General features: G+C 35.5%; 1 protein-coding gene across 1 annotated transcript in view; it reads right to left on the bottom strand.

Annotated features, from left to right (window-relative positions):
- The window catches only part of CFAP58 (cilia and flagella associated protein 58), an 89386-nt gene that overhangs the window by 25356 nt on the left and 40997 nt on the right, over positions 1–23033 (bottom strand). The window contains exons 9-15 of the mRNA XM_014073855.2: positions 19890–20081; positions 16297–16458; positions 14306–14452; positions 9987–10127; positions 9491–9714; positions 8057–8168; positions 6133–6237 (exon numbers count right to left, since the gene is read on the bottom strand). Coding sequence (XP_013929330.1) covers positions 6133–6237; positions 8057–8168; positions 9491–9714; positions 9987–10127; positions 14306–14452; positions 16297–16458; positions 19890–20081 — 1083 coding nt within the window. The remainder of the gene's footprint in view (positions 1–6132; positions 6238–8056; positions 8169–9490; positions 9715–9986; positions 10128–14305; positions 14453–16296; positions 16459–19889; positions 20082–23033) is intronic.

Genomic DNA, 23033 nt, shown 5'->3' with positions numbered 1-23033 from the left:
TAATGTTAAGAACGTATTATAATGATATCCTGTTGTTCATAAATAATTTTAATAAGGGAATAATTGAAAATTGGTATATATATGAAGTGACTATTTAGGACATTTTGTTGAAAAATGAAGGAATAAGACTTCTGTTTGAAAGTATGAAGTAGAAGGATAATAACTAACATAAGCATATTTTCTGGGGAAAAATAATATTAATGGTAATTGAATATACATTGTAGAATGAAAGTGAGGTATTTAGTTATACTAGATGAAAAGTCTGAGATGGTAAATACTATTAGAGAATATCGACGTTAAAACACCTGTAACCAAACGACATGCTGTATGTGATGATGTGTTTTTTTTCTTTGTGTTTTTTTTTCTTTTTTGTGTTTTTTTTTATTGTTGTGTGCATTAAATATATAAGTATATATATAACAGAGAGATACAAAGTGTGTGTGGGGGGGGAAATATAGTTAGGATAGATTAACACAGGTAAGGGAATAAGAAATGATATTAAACTATGTCTGTGTTGGCGGAAATATCATCCCAAGGAAACATAAACTGAGATTTAAAATAGATACACCGACAACAATAGAAAAAGAAAGGGAGAGAGGAGGAGAGAATGAAAGGATGACAGGGGAAAGAAGAAAGAGGTAAGGAGAGGAGGATGGAAAGGAGAGAAAGAGGAGGAGAGAGGGTAGAAAGGGGAAGAGGAAGAGCAGGAGTAGGAGAAAGGTATGGGAAGAAGGAAGGGGAAGGAGAAGAGGAAGGAGGAAAGTAGAGAAGGGAGGGAGAAAGGGAAAGTAAAGGAGGATGGAAGGGAGAAAAGAGGAAGGAGAGAGGGTAGGAAGGGAAAGAGGAAGAGCAGGAGCAAAGGAGAGGTAAAGGAAGAAGGAAGGGGAAGGAGAGGAGGAAGGAAGAAAGTAGAGAAGGGAGAGAGGGTGGAAAGAAAGAGGTAAGGAGAGGAGGATGGAAAGGAGAGAAAGAGGAGGAAAGAGGGTAGGAAGGGGATGAGGAAGAGCAGGAGTAGGAGAAAGGTACAGGAAGAAGGAAGGGAAAGGAGAGGAGGAAGGAAGAAAGTAGAGAAGGGAGGGAGGGAGAAAAGAAAGGGAAAATAAGGTGGTGTTATAACAGGAGGAAGGGATGGTAAACAAAGCAACCCAAACTGTATATTATAACCTATTAAATGAAATAATAAATGTACAAGAATGATAAATGTTAAAATACCTGTAACCAAACGACATGCTGTATGTGATGATAGGTTTTTTCTCTTTTTGTGTCTGTGTGTTCTCTTTTTTCCTTTTTTTATTGTTGTGTGTATGTGTTGTTTATGTAATAAAAATAAAAAAAATTTAAAAAAAGAACAAGAAACTATAAATTAATTACAAAATGCCAATCCAACAATAAAACAAAGAGAACCTCACAAATAGGAGAATTCCATCCATCCTACCCAGGATCTGGATAAATTGCCAGGCATTCAAGGCAAGGTTCCAGAACATCACCAGGAATATTTTATTAGATAAAGGGTAACTTAGATAAACATAATAAACTTAGCGAAAATACTAGAGTAAAACCAAACATACATATTGGCATACAGGAAGTCTGTGGTTACAGGAAGTAGAAGAAAACTGTTCCTATCCTTCTTGTGCCTGTCTATATATTTCTAGTATACCATTGCTTCCTAGAGCCCTTAGTATCTTATAGACTATTTTATTGTAACTGTTGCATTTTCCATCAATATTTACAACTTCAAAAATTCAAAGTGTTCAGAGTAAATGCTTTTTTTCCACACAAAAGAGACAGTGTAGTTTGCTAATAAAAGTGTTAGATTACCAATAGGGAGACTCAGTTACAGCCTATTTTCAATCATGGAAGCTTATTTGTTGACTTTAGGATACTCACTCATTCCCGGCTCAATCTATCCAACTTTCTTGTTGTGGGGAAAAAATCAGAGGAATTAGCGGTATAAATGGTATTTTGCGCCCCCAGAGGATAGGTGTACGTAAACCAAATTAAATAAATTTAAACTAAGTAATCCTTATTATGCACCATAGCACTCTAATGCACTGTAGTCAATTAAATAAAAAGTATAAAATGGTTCCTTTTTTAGTCTCTTTTGTGTGTAAGCTTTATAAATACACATTTGCTATTAAGGAAGATGAATAAGTTATCACAGTATTATGCAGAAGGAAACAGACAGGTTCTAATTTATTTTTCAACTCTCCCTGAACCTATTAAATTATATACTGTGTATATTAATTGCTTAGTGGCTGAAAAAAACCAAAGGTAGCTCTTCCATCCTTCTGTTCTTCATAGTAATCACTAAAGAATCAAGCTGCAAATTTCTTCCTCAACCTTTTGTCCTGTGCATTTTCCTGAGGGACAAACAGTTCTTCCAGGAGATCCATGCTCATAGCAATTACTCAAAGTAAACAGAGCTATAGCACATAGGTATGAAACAGGCTAACCAGAAATTCAGAGATGACTGGAATGAATAAAGATTAAGGCTACATTTTATTATCTATATTTAATTTACATATTGTCCTTTCAACCTCTTATTGTTGTATGAACACAGCACAAATAGACTGACAATTAGCTACTATTGTAATTTTTCTTATGAATATCAAATCTACTTAGCATTATACTCCAGGTGCTAAAGTGACCTGGATGAGATCTATATTTCTCAGTGCTCAGAAAGCTACTGCAGATATTTGAACAAACTCTAATGAAGCTATAGCAGTGATAGCAATATCGAAAGGAGATGAATTCCCAGGATTGAGGGGTACATTCCAAAGGCGGAAGAAGCAACTCAATCCAGATGTTAGGTGTGAGAGAAAAAAGGTGAAAATAGCCCCTCCCTAATAGTTCACAGAATATAGATGCAGGTAGTAAAGGGCTCAGTCTGGCAAGATTTTGTCTAAAGGTGTGAAACAATAAAGAACTCGGCTTAGAAGAATCTCCATGTTATATTATTGGTTTGGGGCCTGAAAGTCTCTGTTTTAAAGTATTCTGAAAAAATAAAGGTGCCATGCTGGTAAAAATACGAGATTAACAGTAACAGAGTTGGAAGGGACTTTGGAGGTCACCTAGTTCAACCCCTTGCTCACGCAAGAGACCTGTACTACGGATTCGAACTGCTGATCTTTCTGATAGACAAGCTGAGTATCTTAGCCATCCAAGTACCCTTGGTTTTGTAAATTCAACTGACCCAGCCACAAAAAACAGGGATTAAAATGTATATATTTGAGGGAATGACAGATTTTCCTATATAGCAAATCAATAACATTTACAACTTAAGTATATAGGGAAGCATTTATTTTCATATATCACCTTTACCCATAGCAGAAAATCTTAGGGAATAACAGAAATTATCAAAAAAGGATATTTTCCTATAATCACAGTACAATTCCTGAGAGAGAAAGTCAAGTTGGAATCAATAGTAATATATCATCTATCTATAGGCACAAGGGCTTTAATCAAATTATTCATAAAATATGGCAGAAATATTGTTGGTTTGAGCTCTGAGCTTGGCGAGTTGGTTGCAAATGTTTCGTCCCCATTCGAGGAGACATCTTCGGTGCACTTTGGATTGTGCTTATCTGAGGGACACTGGCCTTTAAAACCTTTCTGAGTCCTGGTCTGATTTCGGGTTGTGTGATTGGCTGGCTGTAGTTGCTGAGTCATAGTCCTTGGTTTTAAGTTCTTGGTACCATCTCCGTGATGTAAATTAGTGCTGGTAGCGTTGTCTCCAAACTTGGAGCTCAAACCAACAAAATAACTACCAACTCGAACTACTGAGATTCAAAGATATTTCAATATGGCAGAAATGGCTGGGGTACAATATATTCCTATGTACTATTTTAACAGCAACTACTGTCACAAGAATATTTTATTTATTATTTATGGGATAAAATCCTAATGGGCTTAACAATATCATCTACAATAGTCAGCAATCAAATTTCCAAATATTTAACAGCAGTGTAAGCAATAGTAGCCTTTATTTCAATTTGAAGTTTGAGAAGATAGTCATTCATGAAAAACTCATAAGCAATGTAATGGCATCATGAGTCTCTAGACTGTAAGATTTTTGTTACATTTTTAGTTTCATAACTGTAGAAAAAAATGACTATATTTCAGAACCTGCAAATCACAAATCCCAGTTTGAATGTTATGAATTACCAGAATCAGGATGTTTTAATTACTCTGTTGGGTGTTTTACTATTCTGTTGTTTTACTGTAATTATTCTGCAGATCAGAGAGAGTTAGTTTAGTTTTAATTATATCAAAAATTCCTTCAAATATCAGGAACATTTGGGGAAAATGCCTGTCCCACAACAGAGAAGATGCAGGTGTTGGTTTTGAAAAGCAAATATAGACATTATTCTATTAACAAAACTTTCAAATTGCAAACTTTTGCTAATATGAACAAATCTATCCATACCCAGAAGTTGGGAGAAGGCAGGAAAGGGTCAGCCTTCCTTGCACCTCATATGTCATAAAAGAAACCTCTTGACCCTGGGATTCTCTAGGCTGGAGTTGCAAACAGGCACATCACACTGACAGCCTCACAGAAAAATCTTGCTTGCTTATTGAACTTGTAAACAAAATAGACTTACGAACACTTTCTCAGTATATAACCATTCATAAATAGGTAGCAGATAACCAGTAGCAGATCTTTTTCGAGAGCCAGTTGGGTGTACAGGTCACCAAGTATAAAGAAAAGAGAAATGGAAAATTTGAACAAGAGTGATGATTTCTCAATATTCTACATGTATTCAGATTTGAAATCCTGAGAGAATTTTTAATTATTATTTTTGATCTTAATAAGTTCCCCTATATACCTTAAAAATGTTACATTTGGTTCTGCTTTGGAGGGCATATATGCATTTGCTATTCTGTTACACATTTCTGAAAATCAAAATGTGATTTTTAGAATGCCTATATAGGGCAGAGATCTCCAGTTTTCTTGTTCCTAAAATCAAACCTCTTTTTAATCATTGGAAGTGATCCACAGTTTTAATGGTTTTGCACTATTTAACATATATTGCAAATGCCTCTCTGTTCATTTATAGTTCCCTAATGCATTTAAATGCATTCAGGTTCATTTATTGCTTGTAATTACAGAAAAAAAACTCTTGGATTACTCTCCCTTACCATCCTAAATCCTTGTCTAATAAAACAAACAAAAAAATCTAGTCAGTCACTGAAATGTTTCACCAACAATAGATTCTGTTAACACATATATTCAGGTAGTTTTTGAATTTGAGAAGGAATGTATAAAACAAAACTATATTCCATCAACACTGGCTTCCTGATGAAAGAAACAAATTTCATTTTATTGATTAAAGAAAAAAGATGCACTAAAGAACTGTAATAATGAGGTATCACAGAGATATAGCAAGAAATATGTTAAATTTTCATCTCTTACTCAGAGAGCCAGAATAAAGTAGCAACAGAACTATTCAAAACACCAAAGTAAATCCCCCAAATAATCTACAAGATGCTGATGCTGATAAAAGCAGCAAGAAACAGATCACACCAAGGTAAAATCAACAATCCACTTAACTCTTTTGATACTATACTGACTGCTTTTTTTGTTTGTTTGGTCGTGTGTCTGTTTGAGAATAGCACTTAGCAATAGCACTTAAGACTTATATACAGCTTCTTTACAGCACTCTGTAAGCGGTTTACAGAGGCATGAACTTTTACTATTTGAAAAAGGGATTAGGGGAAATTTTGTAAATTAAAATAGAGATATAAAATACTAAGTGGTTATTTTTATAACCCTTGCTGGACTTTTGATTATTATTAACATACACTGAAGATTTAGAGATGGACTTATAGAAAATTGGGTGAAGATTGAAATGAAAAAATATTTGGTTGACTTTTAAGAAACAGTGATAAGTTATTGGTGTTGATTACACTTGCTGGAGATGGACACTTTATTATATTAGTTTTACTTGTTTAATATAATCCTCAATAAAATTACTGAAAGGCTATTAATTATAGTGTGTGGATCTAGTTAATATATAGTACAAACATACAAAACATTAATACATTTACTGAAGAAAATTGCCTTCTATAATCTGGAATAGAATCACAAGCAATACCAAAGAGCATATTGGATGCATTCAATGTCAAATGTACCTGGAGAAGTAATTCTTTTTCAACAACTTCTTCAGTCTTGCTGATAAGTCGTTTCTGAAGTGCATGTATCTTCTGTATCAACTCATAAGTACTTGGGTCACTGGCCTATACAAGAGGAACATGTTCCCTGGTTAGATACAACATCTATGACTTCCTGTATAATAGTATTGGTGTAGATCAGTGATGGCTAACTTTTTTGTCCTCGTGTGCTGAAATTGCATGTGGGTGTGTGACACTACACATGTGTGTGCCCACACCAGGGGTGGGTTTCAACTGGTACGGACCGGTACAGGCGTACTGGATGGTGAAATTTAGCATGCCTTCGCGTACCCGTTGTTCAGGAGGCCCAGTACTGGAATGCTCCCTCCACTTGTTCGCTCTTTGACTCGCCCCGCCCATACGCACCATGCTGCCAAAAAGTTCTTAGAAGAAGAACCAGAAGAAGAAAGAACTAGAAGAAGAAAGGCTGGGGGGAAGGATGTTGGGGAAGAGGGAAGAGGCAGAGGGGCTGCTGGAAGAGTGTGTGCATGTGCACAGGCTGTGGGTTTTAAAAAACATCTGAGTGAATCCAGGAAGAGGGAAGAGGCAGAGGGGCTAGAAGATACTATAGGAACACACACTTCCAGCCCCTCTGCCTCTTCCCTCTTCCTGGATTCACTCAGACATTTTTAAAAGTTACAGCCTGTGCACAGCACACACGCTTCCAGCCCGTCTGCCTCTTCCTGGATTCACTCAGATGTTTTTAAAACTCACACCCTGTGCACAGCACACACTCTTCCAGCCCCTCTGCCTCTGCCTGGATTCACTCAGACATTTTTAAAACTCACAGCCTGTGCACACGCACACACTCTTCCACTCTTTTAAAAACATCTGAGTGAATCCAGGAAGAAGGGAGAGGCAGAGGGGCTGGAAGTGTGTGCATGCGCACAGGCTGTGAGTTTTAAAAACATCTGAGTGAATCCAGGAAGAGGTAGAGGGGCTCGAAGTGTGTGTAAGGTGGTCAGTAATATTGAAGACCAGCAAGGACAGCCATATTTCCTCTGTAAGTAGCTGTTTTATTGTTTTGTGTACTTATTTTATTCTTATTTAAGTAGTAAGTGCACAAAATAATAACTTTCCTTTTTTATATCTTCTTTTTGTAGGTCATTCTTTTAGGCAAAGAATTCAGTGACATCGACTTGGCCACTCCCACCCAGTCACATGACTGCCAAGCTACTCCCACCTGGTCACATGATCACTAAGCCACTCCCACCCAGTCACATGACCACCAAGCCACTCCCACAAAACAGGCCACACCTACAGAATAGGTTTTTAAAAAATTGAAATCCACCACTGGCCCACATCCATAATGCAGTGCGCCCCACCCCCTGCGCATCAGTGTACAACCTCCATCGCCCCCCACGCATGTGTGCATGACACCCCTGCCCCCCCATGCATACATGGCAGAGATCCAAAAATCAGCTGACCGGCAGGAGGCGCACACACGTGTGTGGTAGAGCTGAGTGGGGCAACAGCTCACGTGCTGACCGAGAAGGCTCCACATTCCATAGGTTCGCCCTCCCTGGTGTAGATACTTTCTACACCAATATATTAAAACTTGTTAAAGAATAAATAATGAAACTTTGTGTTATTAATAACTTATTATAAGAAAAATGGAGCAGACAAGACAAGTTTGTATCGATAGTTGGTGACAGCTCACATGAAATTTCTACTTCTTAAGTTACTAACTTGGACTATCAGGTCTAAATTGCTTCCACAAAAGCAATTGTGAAGTCTTCATATGGAATATATTTAGAGCTTGAACAGAAAAAATATCCAGGCTCAGAACAGACTGTTGGAAGATCCATTTTTAAAATGTCTTATATTCTCCTTTTCTATTCTTTAACCAATTATCAATTCAAGGGAATTTTGGATTTAATTATACCTCTAATTTTCTCCATCTGTGAACATTCATTGGATTTTCCAGCTCTTCTTCCAAAGCTCTACAACGTGTCCGTTCCTTCAATAACTCCTTTTGCATATGATAAACTTCCTGCCTTCAAAACAGATTCAATGTAAGTATCATGAACTTGGTTAACAAGCTCATTTAAAAACTTGTTTAGCTCTCTCCTCTGCTGAAAGATATTTGTACAATCATCATTAACTCTCATGCTTTCTGACATATTTATACTGATCCTGATATGTTGTGTCGGATATATTTTGTAGAAATTTCAATTACTGAAATAAAATAAATTTACCAAAAATTATAAATGAGTTTACTAAACTATTTTCAGATTCCCTATTTGCTTCTTGCCAAATATTATAGTAAATGTCATTATATAAATAAAATTCACCACACCTTCTCTCAAGAGAAAAGTAGAGAATCTGAAAATAGTATAATGAAACTCATTTATAATCATTGCATATCAACATAGCAGGATCAGTAAAAATATGTCAGAAATCCAACTCTAATTCTGTTATATATACATAAGTTTTCTAAATTAATGGGATTTAATGGGATACTGGCACTCTGATTTCAAAAACAAATGAAATACAAAATGGTAAAAGAAAACATTTTGAAAACTTTCTTTCCCAATGCACCTTAACCCCAATTTCTCCTTTGTGTAGTGGCTTGATAGTTTTTGTTACTACCAATTATCTTCCAGGGAGCAGTTTACTTGCTATTTTCTCCCTAACCCTGGCTTTGTGAGTACAAGTGGAGATGCACACGCATTGGCCCGCCACTTCTGCAGCCCAGTTCTGAACAGTTCAAGGCCTGGAAATGGGCTGTGGCCTGAGATTTGAGGACCCCAGATCTAAGTATTTCACGGAGTTGTAATACCTTCCTGTTGCCGTATCACATTTATTTGCCAGAGATATAAACAAAAGGTAATATTTGAAATTAGTATAGTTTGCTATCAGAAATTTTATCTTAAATCATTATTACTTTTTCATGACTAGTTGTCAACCCAGCTAGGTAGACCACACCATGAAAATAACTCTAGCAGAACATTAAAATTGTTTTTATTGAACCAGCTATAATAACAGAACCTTGCAACTCTGATTTACTGTATCTCCTCATATTTCTTACATTTCAATGAATTAGAGAGGTGTCTGTCTGAGATGCTTCCAAATGTTATCTGGATGTTCTGGCCTTAAAAAATATTTAAGCCCTTTGCTAAGTACCAGATTCTTCATATCTCCACCAAGTTCATCTTCCATACTCTGCATGCTACTGACTGATTTGTTTTAATTTAAATCTATATTATATGGTCACCCAAAGCAAATCCTTTTCTAACATACTGTAACTGATATGACAATACAAATATTTGTGATATGGGAAAAGAAACAATGCCAGGGAAATACACAGAGTTTCTACCTTAGTTCTTCCACATTAGCTACACTCTTGCCAAGTATGGCCTTTTCCCGCCGAAGTTTTTTTATCTCCAACTTAAGTAATCGGATGTCTTCTATTCTTTGTCGATACTGTATTTCTCCCTTGTTGAGAATTGATTGCTGAATTTTTATCTTCTCATACAGAAGAGCCAATTCATCATTACGACGAACTAATTGGCTCCCCAAAATGTCCCTTTCGCTAATAACCTGCAAATAATACCAACCAAGACATAATTTTACTATTCATATTAAAACATCTTCACTGACAAAAACATACAGCTTCAAAATGTTACAAGTCATCAATACACTATTGTATTGATTGGAATGTATTGCCAATTGTTGTTTGTTCAGAGGGCTAGACTTTCAATTAGACTTAGTATGTTATTTCTACTTCTGATAGATTTCATTCAGTGGGTTAGTGCAATACTCTCCACTAAGTTACATTGAACATTAAAAAAAATGTTGTTGTTATAACCTACTTGATCTAATTCTTTCTTTTGTCTTAATCTTTCTGCATCAGCTTCGGAAATAATTTTCAAGAGCTTTCTTTCTTCTTCCTCTTGTTTTTCAATAAAATGCTTTGTCTCCAGAGCCTGTTGTCTCATTTTAAGTAGTTCACCCTGACAGAAACAAAAGAAAGAGGAAAATAAATTGTGTTTATAACATCTTTCCACTTCATAAATCTGGAAATTTAAGACTGTTAAAGACACAATCTCATACGCTTATTTGACTTCTCCTGCTTTATTTGATTCAATTAGCTGATTCTCAAGAACAAATGAGATTTACTACACAAATGTGGAATGAACAAATGTTGCACTGCATGTCATACTGAAAAGAAACATATATGATTTAAGGTCAATATGTAATAAATACAAAGAAAAGGTTAATCATAGAGACTCAATGATTCATTGTATGCAGAAATAATCCACCAATACTTTTACAATTCAAACCTAACCAGAATTGTTGCCAATGAAAATATAATAAAATAGTGACTGGTGTTATTTGTAAAATTATAACCATTTAACATTTATTTTAAATTAACAATAAATCATAAAGAAAGCTAATTATGATAATAAAACATTATCTGATCTCTAAATAATATGTTCAGAAGGATGTCAGTACTTTTAGAAAAAACTGACAATTATGGCAGCAGTCAGGGTCATTTTTCAAGTTTATAATTGAATAGACAGCAAGAGAGAACATAAAAGTATCACAATATATTTGAGCACTAGAATTTAACTACATCTGCTTCAATGAGTTGTATGTAGAGTTTTCATTATGAAAAGTTTGCTTATATTGTTGGACTATAGCAACTAAAGGTATGCAGTATAGAGATGAAGGATGATGTCTTATAACTACTGTTTGTAGACAAGGAGAAAGAAGCATAGATTACCTCCCTTAACTAGGGGTCTAGTCTCATTTTAAAATATTTAACAATGTAGACAGGACAAATGTGGTATTAAACATAGCCCTCATTTCTCCAGTCATTCTGCCACATCCATAATTATGTAAATATTAAGTCAATTTATATCCTTCCTTGGACAAGACTTCAATTTACAATTTGATATCTATAAGGAAAGAAGGTAACCCAAAATATAATCAGTTTCTGAGATTACATCTCTGTTGCCTGCCCCAATACTTGAGTCTGTGTCAAGGTAAATTTCACTGAGTTTATTCTCAAAGGATGATGCAAATTGTGTATAGCAACCCACCAACTATTTTAGCTCTCCTCTAAAACATATTGATGAAAGCAACACCACACAGTATGGAAAAGCAACACCACTTTGTTATGTGTATATGAAGTTACAGCAATATATTTGCTGTCTCCAGGGTTGTAGAGCCTGTGTCTAAGTAAGCTTCAATTTTTGCTTAATCTAATATGTCCAGAGAGGTCCTACACTTGCACGCCAATGTTGTTGTATCCCCTTCATTATTCTCAGATCCCTAGCAAATCAAAAGGTTCTGTATTGACAACCTCAAAAACTGTCATATTTAATCTAAAAAGGGGAAAAATAACAAAAGTAAATGGGAAACAATTATTTTAACAATGGTTTCATAACTGCCCAGCTAGTAGCCATTTTTAAACAATAAATAAGAATAAGAATATTTTATTTAGAAAGCAAAGATTATGCCTTTATTTTCTTTATGAAGCCAAATATGGAAAAACTTATTGAATACTCCTCGGCTTATAACCTTTTGTTTAGCAAAGTTCAAAGTTACAACGGCACTGAAAAAAGTGATTTACAGTTGTTTCCAGTACTTACAACTGGAAATTGTATTTTAACTTTTTGAATAAAAAAATAAATAAAAGGCAACCACTGTAGCATCTCACATCATGTAGTCAAAATTCAGGCACAAAATTCAGGCATGCATGGTCCCGGCTTCCAACAAGCAAAGTCAATGGGGGAAGATGGATTTGCTCAACGACCATGTGATTCACTTAACAACCATGGTAATTTACTTAACAGCGGCAAAAAAAATCATAAAATTGGATGATTCACTTAACAACTGCCTTGCTTAGTAATGCAAATTCTGATCCCAAATTTGGTCATAAGTTGAGGACTACCTACAGAAATATAAAGGAATAAGAAATAGAGGCTTGTTTCTCTATATTCAGCAAATCTTCCCTTAGTGAATGTTGCAAGGTAATATCATTTTCTTATTTGAAAGCATGTAATATTAGAGGCAAAGAAATAGTCTTCCTACATCTATGAAAGGGAAGATACAGCCAAATACATAACATGCAAAGCTTAGGATAAAAGAAAATATCCTGATGTTTTTCAAGAATTTTAAGGTGACTGTGCAAAAAATTAAAATCTTAAACCCTTATCAATAAAATTTTGTCACAGTAAACAGCTATTCTTAAACTTCCAAGAACCCTGCGATCAATGCAGACCTAAACATACTAATTTGACAATGCAATGTTTTAGGTATTCAGCAGAAATTCCATTCATATCAAAGTATATAACTTCAAGCCAGTCACTAAATGACAGCAGACCACAGACATTTTTATTACTGATAAAGCAATAAAAGAGAAGAGCAATCAAGCTGCTGTCAAATTGCTGGCAGATGACTCCATAATGATAATGCAGCCTTGCCATCTAGTTAAAACAGGTTTTGTGCAATCTGAAGCTCTGAATGCCTTCTCTATCATTGATATAATAATCTCAGGCAGATAGAGAATCCACATTCTTTACCTTTTTACAAAGTTTTATTGATATCCTGTTATAACAATAAAAGTGCTGATAATGACAGAAAAACTCCATAACAGTAAATGAGCAAAAAGAGAGTAAACCCAAAAAATGGCAAAACAGATTTTTTTTTCCTTTTTATTGAAAATAAAAGTCATGTGCTCAAAATTGTTTAATCTTTAAAGGAGAAAATTGGACTGAATTCATGGGTTAGAATCACAGAGTCAGACTATATACTAAATTCTGTGTCTTTCACTAAAAGAAATCATGTCTTACTTTTCTTTTTCTTTTTTTTATTTGTTATTTTTATAAATAACTCAAGGTGGTGAACATATCCTACACACCTTGCTCCTCCTCATTTCCCCACAAGAACAACCCTGTGAGGTTGGTTCATCTGAGAAAGAGAGTGACTGGCCCAAAATCACCAGCTGGTTTCATGGCTAAGGCGGAATTGAATTTACAGTCTAATTTAAATGTGTAGTTTTCCACTGCTTTTCAATCGCAAATTTCTTCCTGAGCAATAGAAATACCTTTTACAAAGATTCATTCACATGGAATTAGTAATTAAAATATATTGTATTTCTAATATATTAATTGTGTTAATACAATATAACTAGTAGTGCCATGTAGCTTTTTAAAGGACAAATGTAAACAGTTATCAACACTAAACATAAATCACCTCAAAGTCAAGTGAATCCACATAATCAATTTTCCAAAACCCGCAACTTGAACTTTTTTTTATTTCTTGGTTTTGCCTTGTTTTCTATCAGCATTCTTATTTCCTTGATGTTCTTTGCCACTAAATATGCTCAGAGATCAGCCTGTCATTTTAAAACTATTTTATTCTCAGATTAAACTCATTGGATAACAATTAAATGATGATTTCCTCAAGCTACCTTGAAAGCATTAGCTACAAAAAGTTATGTAAATATTGTTGCTTTATAAAGAATTGTGTATAAATCATCAGCAAGATAGAAATTAGTAATTGAACTGATTATAGGCAAATCAATTGATAAAATATAACAAGTTGCTGTTTAGAAAAAAGGTATCAATTGGCTCACGTACTATAGTAGCTTTATGCCCATGTTCTCGTTCATTTTTTTCTTTGAATACAACTCCAATATATTGTTTCCCCAATCTTATAACTAGCCATTTTTCTTGATGGGAATTCCCTTAATTTGCTGGTAAATATAGGAACAGGGATTACACTGACAGAAATGGTTCCATTGGCCATATGAATTTAGATTACAGAGGGTCAGATTTTTCACCCAAAATCTGTATCTAGCATTAAAAGATCAGAAATTGAAATCCTGAAAGCCCTTTCTTAGAAGGCAGTGTACAAAGAAAAAAAAAGCAAATCATTATGCTCCTTTCCATCTCCATTCATTCATATTTTCCCCTCTCTCATGATTTTTATAATATGAATGCAACTTTATCCCTCCAAAAGGAGAAGATCCTAAGACACACAATAACATACCATGTGCAAGTACAGAATGGCACTAGGGGAGGTGATATAAGAAACATACTCACAAGGAGGCTACATCATCTAAAATGATCCTTTATTTCTAGGGAGCTTAGCTGTACTTTTTCTGTTGAAAGTACCTTACCTTTAAGGCTTCTTTCTCTTTTTCTATCCGCTGGTGATCCAGATGCACTTTCACAAGAGCTGCCTCCTTGACAGAAATCTCTTCTTTCAGCTGATCAACTTGGTGTGTCATAATCTTTAACTTCTTTCTCATTTCATTGATTTCATCCTAATTGCAGAAAGTCAATGCTCATTACTGGTAACCTTTGTATAAATACAGGTAGACCTGAATGTTACAACTTTCTAATGCTAACCACATCTCTGCCTTTTTACAAAGATGTCAATGAGAAAAGAAAAGGAACAGGTTTTATAAAAGCACCTGGTGTACTTAATTTGTGTAGTACGATAAAAACTTAAATATTATCTATCATTTTCCCCCTCAGTAAAAATAGATTACGGCTTGAAATTTTTCCTTTCCTTTCTTTGAAAAAAATGAATGCTTAAAAAGAGGCTAAGGCTGAAGCAAATTAATACCAGGGCTTTCATTTACACTTGTTATCACTTACAAAGAAACCTCTCTTTAAAATGAATAGCAACAAATCAACTATTCAGCCTCGTAAAATGAGATTAGTATTACTCAAAAGACATTTTAAGTAAAAATAAAACATTTTTAAATTAGCTGCTACGTAAGAATGACAAATGATCACCAATCTTCTGAAATGCTGTATGTATTTTACAATGAGTAGATTCTTAACTCTATCATCTATAAAAAAATCTGTATCTGTGAAATTCCATACAGTACCCATGGCTTTAATTTTAAAAAAATATGGCAAATGCAAGTTCCCTCAATAGCAATTGGGAAATATGTCATGAGGGTAGAGCTGGGAAGGTCAAAGGCAAACAGCTTTGGCACCAGACCAATTCATTATCACAAGAAAGTGAAGCCTCCATGGCTTCTATTGTAATATCAACCAAGAGAAGCATGGCGGCTAGAAAAATACAGGATTTGAGGAAAAATATGTACTTTTGTGTACTTTTTCAGGATTTGAGGAAAAAATGTACTTTTTTGATGATAATGATGAAGGTGATTTTCAACTAGCCGAATTGCCTAAAATTTCATCTTTATTTTTCTATGATGTCTAATTCAGTTCAGAAATCTATCATTTCCAGAGCATTGCATTCAGCAAAAATAGATAATAGTAGGTAAGACCAGTAATCAATTTCATCTTATAAGGAAGGCCCTCATTCCTTATTAAGTAAGGAAATAATTCACCAAGTAATATAGGAAAATCAGAAATGGATATAATGTTATTTTTGAATAGAATGGTAATAAATTTTCCAGCACCGATTAAAAGAGCTACCTTTTAGTGAAATAAATACAAGGCTTTGGAAAACAAATTTCCTTAAATTCTTGGTTATTTTTGAACAGAAAACCTGTGTCTTGGTGAATAAATCTTTGTTTCAGAGAAATCAGATACGTAGTATCTAAGAATATGACATAAAACAAGAAAACTTTTTATGTAAAGACATAAAATTGGGTAGCATGATAATATGCATTAGTCATCACTAATACCAGTTGAACAATTCTAATGAAAACTGGAGACATTGTAGTCTTGGGTCAATACCCAAAATACTCCATAAAACAACAGCTGCATAAAATTAATGTCAGGTATTTGACAGAATATGGTTTCTAAAACATAAATCAGATAATGCTCACCTATGTCAAATGTTTGGTAAATAGTCCTCTCATTTGCTACTATAAATCTCCAGATCACTTTTGGAAGACATATCATTCAGCAACACTACTGTACCCCTGGGACTACATGAGATCTGACTCAACGTGCCTCTCGGTGTCCTTTTGTCATCAAATACATATGCAAAAGGTTGTCCTCTGACAGCATTTAGACAGAAAATTATTTTCATAAGTACCACTAACTAGGGTAATTAGTATGCTTAGTATAATTAAGAAAAACAAAAATGCGGAAAATATCATATTAGCATTGAACTTCATTCAAGAATATTATCTCAAACCAAAATTAGGAAAAAGAAGCCAACGAAAGCGCTTTTTGGTACCTGAGCTTCAATTAAGTTTTTACTATAGAGGTTTCTATCTGATCTCACAGCTTCATACAGATTTTGTTGCTGTTTTAATTTTGTTTCAGACTCTGCTATCTTCTTTTTGTAATCAAAAATCTGCATTTCCCGTAGTTTGATATCTTCCATGTGATGAAGGACCTGTTACAGAAATCATAAAATTAACACCACCTGTATATAGAATATGCTATGGATAGATAAAATTGATTTTTGTAAGAGCTTCCCATCATGTTATCAATAAAGCAATATTGCGTAGCTTGGACTGTGAATGAGTGGCCCATTCCCAGTAAACGCTTAGGAAATTGAACCCAGTGTCAACATTTCAAATTCAATATCTTAACACTTTTGTGTCCAATAAGGAAGGTTTGGCTTGAGGATGAATTTTTTTCAAATTGCTTTTATAGAACATAGCCACTGAATTTACAATTTAAACACGGAAACAGATACTATGGATGCTTGCCTTATCATTTTCCAACTTAAAATTCATTAATTTGTAAAGAAAGAAAATAAAAGATTTTTTTTTAAAAAAATGAAAATGTATATACATAGTATATCTTACTGTAAACCTAAAATAAGCAGTTCTTCCCGTAACATAACTATTTGTATTTTCAAAAATTAGCCCATATTTTCCTTTGTTATTGATGTTGTTCCTGCTGTTGGTTTTTAAGGAAAATAAGCATATTTTCATGGAGAAAATATAGCAACACATAAGCTAAGTTATTGCTTTAAGGGGTTGTTATATTACAAATCTGGAAAATCTCTTGGCCACCATTTCTGTATAAACACAGAACTACACAATTTTAATCTAATGCCTCAAGAGTTGCTTGATGACTTCATGAAAATATGTAGTTCCCTAAATATTCAGCTCTTCTTTTTTTGGACACAACAGCAGCTATCTTCACTGCATGTAAGATATTGGATAGGTTGGAAGACATTATTCACTTTGAGAAAGAAGAGTTATTTCTCCTTCATGGTAAAGTTTTGTTACAAGTTATATTTTATTCCATAACATTCATAGAACTGTTTCAAAATAAAGGAAGATAGAAATAAATAGCTCTCCCTGCAAAATAGCAGGTTTAGCTACAAGCTAGAATTAAACCAAGAAGTCTCTTATTAACCAATATTTCCTAAATTGTCACAATAAAGACACTATTGTTATCAAGCAAACAAATTGGTTTGGTAGGTAAACTTAATTTCCAAAACACATAGTTAACCAAAGTATGGTTATCTACATGTTTAAGCAGGAAGTAAAGGATTGCATATTTGAGCAAAAATTCATTAATATCTCAATTACTTTGAACCAATATATAATTATATTAGTATAGCATGTGATATGGTTACTACTTTTCAAATGAATTTACCATGGCCCAAACTCAATTTGTTTCTATTCCAGAATTAAATTTGTACTTTCTAAATATATGTTAATAACTGAAAGTATATTGTAATAAGCACTTTTGAGGTAATACTTATTATTCAGATCTGAAAAGTTTGTCATGTGGTCCCATCTAGATAATAAGGAATTGTGTCTTCTTTTCTTATACATTATAATAGTTATATATTAAATATCCTTTATTTTGAGAACTAATCTTATGCAGTGGACAGACTCTCATTTTGGTTAAAAACAGCTATCATCATATTACCAACCCACTGTGTCTGAAAAGGAAAAATAAGCATAGTCATTGTTATTCTTTCATAATAATCCTTGGGAATCATTTTGCACATTATATAATATTCACAAATCACAGTATTAAAATAACACACAACCTTCCACTTCAAAGGGAATTTAAATGACTAGTTTCTTTGAAACTAAGTCAGCAGAAGATTATTTCTTTTTGGCTACCTCAAGAGGAAGTATATATTTAAGTGGTCACATCTCTCTCAAGTAATTTTATTAGCAAAAATTACATTAATTCTGTAGTTATGTAGTCTGAACAAGTTATCATCCACTATAGTGTTTCTCTTATCTCCACACCTGATCTACATAAGTTTCTCGGCTAATTTCTAGGGAATCCTACATTTCAAATTATATTTGACAGCAATTAGTTTGCTGATGGGAAAAGTACCAAAAAAATAAAACAAAGTGAAACAAATACAACAATTTTGTTGTTGTATTCATTCCCTGATTCAGAAAGTCTTTGATATTATGTTCTTTTAATCTCTTTTTCATGCTGAAACTGTTCAAGAATCATTAAATACTAAGTCTGCTAATTTAAATATATACAATTGTATGCCTAAAGCAAATGTGACTTGAGAAATATAAAATGAAATGATAGAATACTGGTTCTTTTGAGCAAAAATGGTTCAGTCAAAACTTCCATTGATATACTGGTACTTGCTTTAAATCACATATCTTTTGATCATACAATACAGATACGTTTGGAGGGTGATTGGCTGGGTAATTGTTATGATTGTGAGCTTGATGTCACTATATTTTGGACCGAACATACGTATAGATCTTTTTTTAATCCAAAACTGACCAACCAATGAAATCACATGCCATCTTTCTACCCTTCTCTCATCCCACCGTTTGGCTATTGTTCCCTTCCTCCTCAGTCCATTCTCTCTACCTATCAGAGAAGTGGTTCTAAAGGGAAGCTATTCAGCTGAGCAAGGAGGAGGAGATAGAATATCAGCACTTAACTATTCCCTCCCATAAAGAAAAAATAATATTTTTAGCTTCCTTTCCCTTCCTTTCAATTACTCTTCTGTCACACAACAAAATCTTAAGGAATATCTAATTATATACAATGTAATCAGTAACCCATACTTGGTTAGTAGAGAAAAAGAGGCTGGAGGATGAAGCATAATCAGCTGAAAGAGCGATTGCAGAGATTTTGAAACAGGCTAGGTGTCTTGCAGCTGATATTTGAAAGGGCATGGCTAGCCCTTTAGTGAATTAATTTCATGGTGGCTGGAAATGAAATGGCAAAATATATAAAGAAAGCATTTAGGAGCTATAAAGAAAGAGTTGGACGGCCATGTTTTCCATAAGGAGAGACCGACTTACAACTTATTTATCATAACAGCATAGAGGAGCACTATCCAGAAACCAAGAAATGTTTAGAATATCACTATTTTTGAATGGTACTAGGGTACTTTTCGATGGATGAATTGTGCTTTTAGTGGCATAAAAAGGGGGAGAAAACAGCTTCATAATGAGTTACAAAAATAGGCTTGGCATTAATAGGATGACTAATAAAGTTTTTGATAATAGGTATTTTGTTAGCACTGTAATCCATTTATGCAGAAAGTTAGTTTACCCTGTTAAATACTTGTGTGTTAAAGAGAATAGACTTCACAATACTTCCTAGTTATTCTGGAACCTTTCATTTTAATTTTCCATTCCTACACGTCTGCTAATTAACAAAATCTCATACAGCCTTCTCATAATGGACATCAAGTTAGGAAAGGCTAGTTTTATTATCTACAGATATCAAAGTAAGAAGTTATATGAATAACACAGAGGAATTTTATTAAAAGCCTTTTGTTTTAAAGACCATTGAAATGAATGAAATAAAATCCACACTCACAATCACAGAATTAAGTGTATCTTTCAAAAAACTTTTTCCTACCTTCTGTGTTAGATCACTAGCTTCATTAATGTAACGATCTCTCTCTTTCTCCAGCTGAAATATAATCTTCCTCTGTTTCTGAGCTTCATCTTTATAATTCTGAATTTCTTCTTCTAGGTTTTTCTTGGACTGTTCATGGAGCTTAACAAGGTTCATCTGTTTTTGGGTGACGCTAGCAGCTTTCAGTAAGTTCTATAAAAATAAAAAATCCATGCAGCGAAGTTTAATAATGCCAGATTCTCAGAATCAAACTAAGCACTGTATAGTTTCTAGACCAATGCCTTTAACTGCTTTAACTGCTATAGCAAACAGGTTCTCATACGAGAGATCTATTCTTACAAAATACATGTATCTCTGAAACAGCCTGAATATACTGTAGAGTAATCAGTATCAGTAAAAGTGATAAATGTGTAGAAATGAAACATTAAAACTACTAAAAAAGTGGAAGGAGATAACCAAATAAGACAGAAAAAAATTATCATTCCATGTAGAATCCTTTGTGTTCTTTGATCATGGTTGAGTTCTTGCAGATCTTTTAATATCCAACTAAATAATTTAATCAGTTACCTAGATTACATCAGTTATGTAGGTAAAATCTCCAAATCTTTCTACAGTGGAACCTTGAGTTATACTGTATTTTTCGCACTATAAGACGCTCAGACTATAAGACAGACCTAGTTTTTGGGGAGGAAAATAAGAAAAAAATATCTGCCTCTTTCTGTCAACAATTTTCTTCCTTGCAGTAAACAGCAAACATCTGGTGAGCTTCAGCACAGCCTGATTTAACACAAGCAGCACAAGCAGCTGATTGGCAGTTGGATTGGCCTCCCGGAATACCACCTCTCAACTGTTCCAGCTGATCAGCAGTATTCCAGGAGGCCGATCCAACCACCAATCAGCTGCTTGTTCTAAATCAGGCTGTGCTGAAGCTGACCAAGCTGTTTGCTGTTTGCTGCAAGGAGGCAAACTGCTGGGAGGCAGAGGCCGAAGCGGGGGTAGGCAGGGCATTGGCAACATTCATACATAAGATGCACAGGCATTTCCACCCAGACATTTGAGGGAGGGGGTGTCTTATAGATGAAAAATACAGTATATATTCCTTTCTATTGGAAGGAGGATATCATTTACCTGTGTGAAAAAATAAAGTTGTGGAGTAAAGAGGAATATCTTTGGATAAGAGATAAAAATCATATGGTTTAGGTTTATTAGATTTATATGCCGCGCTTCTCCCAAGGATTCAGGGCGGCATACAACATTAAAAGAAACACATAATACAAAAGTTTAAAAAAAATTAAATAGAATATCCCAAACCCAATTAAAATTGACAATGACATTTTTTTTAAAAATTCGAATTAAAATTAACAGTGATCAATAATTTATTTTGTTTTGTTCAGGCCAGGCTGGCTAGCTGGAAAAGCCAACTTTTTAGGGCGCGTCGGAATGACCGGAGGTTGGGGATTATACGAAGCTCCGGGGGCAGCTCATTCCAGAGGGAAGGCGCTTCCACAGAGATAGATGGCCCTTAATTACTAAGGGAGGGGGAGATTTCTTCTGCTAACCATAAAAAGATGAATTAACCAACGTAAAGAGGGGTGGAAGTATAGGAAGAAAGGGAGGGTAAAGGATAAAGTGGAATGGGTATTCTGTCTTGTATCAAGGCCAGAAAAAAATGAAAGCAAGCAGTTTGCACTAAGTAAGTTATCATTTACATGTTCCTGAGACCTGGAGCAGGCAAAAGCACCAACATATCATCTTATGCCAACCAAAATATCATCTTATGCTACTTTAAAATATATTATCACTTAATTGGGCCTCAGCTGCCGCAGCATTCCAGGCCGCAACCAAGGACTCTGTCGGATTGTGGGCAAGGGAGTCAGGTATCCCTCCAAGCTCCTTCTGAAATCCTTTTGCGTCCATCAGGCGCCTGGAGCGGAACCACTTAATCGGCTCCACCTCCCTGCAATGGGGGAGTAGCATCCCAAAGTCGAGCCTCAGCAGGAAGTGATCTGACCATGACAAGGGCGAGATCTCTATTCCCCTTAATTCAAGATCACGTCTCCACTGCCCCGAGAGAAATACAAGGTCGAGTGTGTGTCCCGCTCTATGAGTTGGACTCTGAACTACTTGGGTCAAGTCCATGAACTCCTGCGCCCCATCAGAGTATTCACCTAGGGATGGCAAGTTAAAGTCCCCCAGCACCATTAGCCTGGAGAACTCCACCGCCAGCCCGGCTACTGCCTTTAGGAGCGTAGGCAGGGCTGTTGTGACACAGCTGGGAGGTAGGTACGTCAGAAACAAGCCCAATTAAACCCCTAGGTCCAACTTCAGGAGGAGAGACTCACACCCCACAATCTCTGGGGCAGGGATCCTGCGAGGAGCTAACGACCTTCGGATAATAACTGCCACTCCCCCACCCCTTCTCTGTTGTCGCGGTTGGTGGAGCACCTGGAACCCATCTGGGCACATTTTTGAGAGGGGGACTCCTCCCTCTTGGCCCAGCCAGGTTTCAGTTATACATGCCAGGTCTGCCTCCCCATCTAATATTAAGTCCCGGATGAGGAGAGCTTTGTTTACTACAGACCTGGCATTTAGCAGCAGCAACCTGAGACCAGGGCCTTGATCTCCCCTGCCACCAGGCCCTTGAGTTGAGCCAGCAGGGCCGGAACAAGGAATCGCTGTGATGTAGCGAGTCCTTCTTCCCCGGTAATGGCCAGCCCTACAGCTCCTGCCATATCTGCCCCTCCCGGTTGTGACCGGGATGCTCCGACCCTCCCCCATCCCCGTAGACCTCCACCCCCCTCCCATGGCCCCCATTCTTCCCGACAGGCCGTGCACATCATTCATCTCAGGATGGGGGGGGCAAATCTGGGCCCCCATCCACTTCTGCGTCTGCACTCAGTGGAGGGGGCTCCAGGTCGCACACCTGGTCCTACCATACACAACAAGCAGGCACTCTCCTCATACAAATCCCACAATAATTATTAATATACAAATAATTGTATAAAAATTAATCAAATTAAAAAGTGGGAACATTCTCTCACACTTTCATACATACACACACTCAGCACACAAGATAAAACGCAGTTCTTAGTCCTCAGTGGCGGTTAGCACAATTTTGAAGTGGGTGGAATTGGTAACAGTCTG

This window comes from Thamnophis sirtalis, unplaced genomic scaffold, assembly GCF_051295495.1.
Source record: "Thamnophis sirtalis isolate CommonGarterSnake01/CBP01778 unplaced genomic scaffold, rThaSir2_p1.2 scaffold_11, whole genome shotgun sequence".
Classification (NCBI taxonomy): domain Eukaryota; kingdom Metazoa; phylum Chordata; class Lepidosauria; order Squamata; family Natricidae; genus Thamnophis; species Thamnophis sirtalis.
Note: the sequence above shows the minus strand (reverse complement) of the source record. Positions and strands in the feature narration are given on the sequence as shown.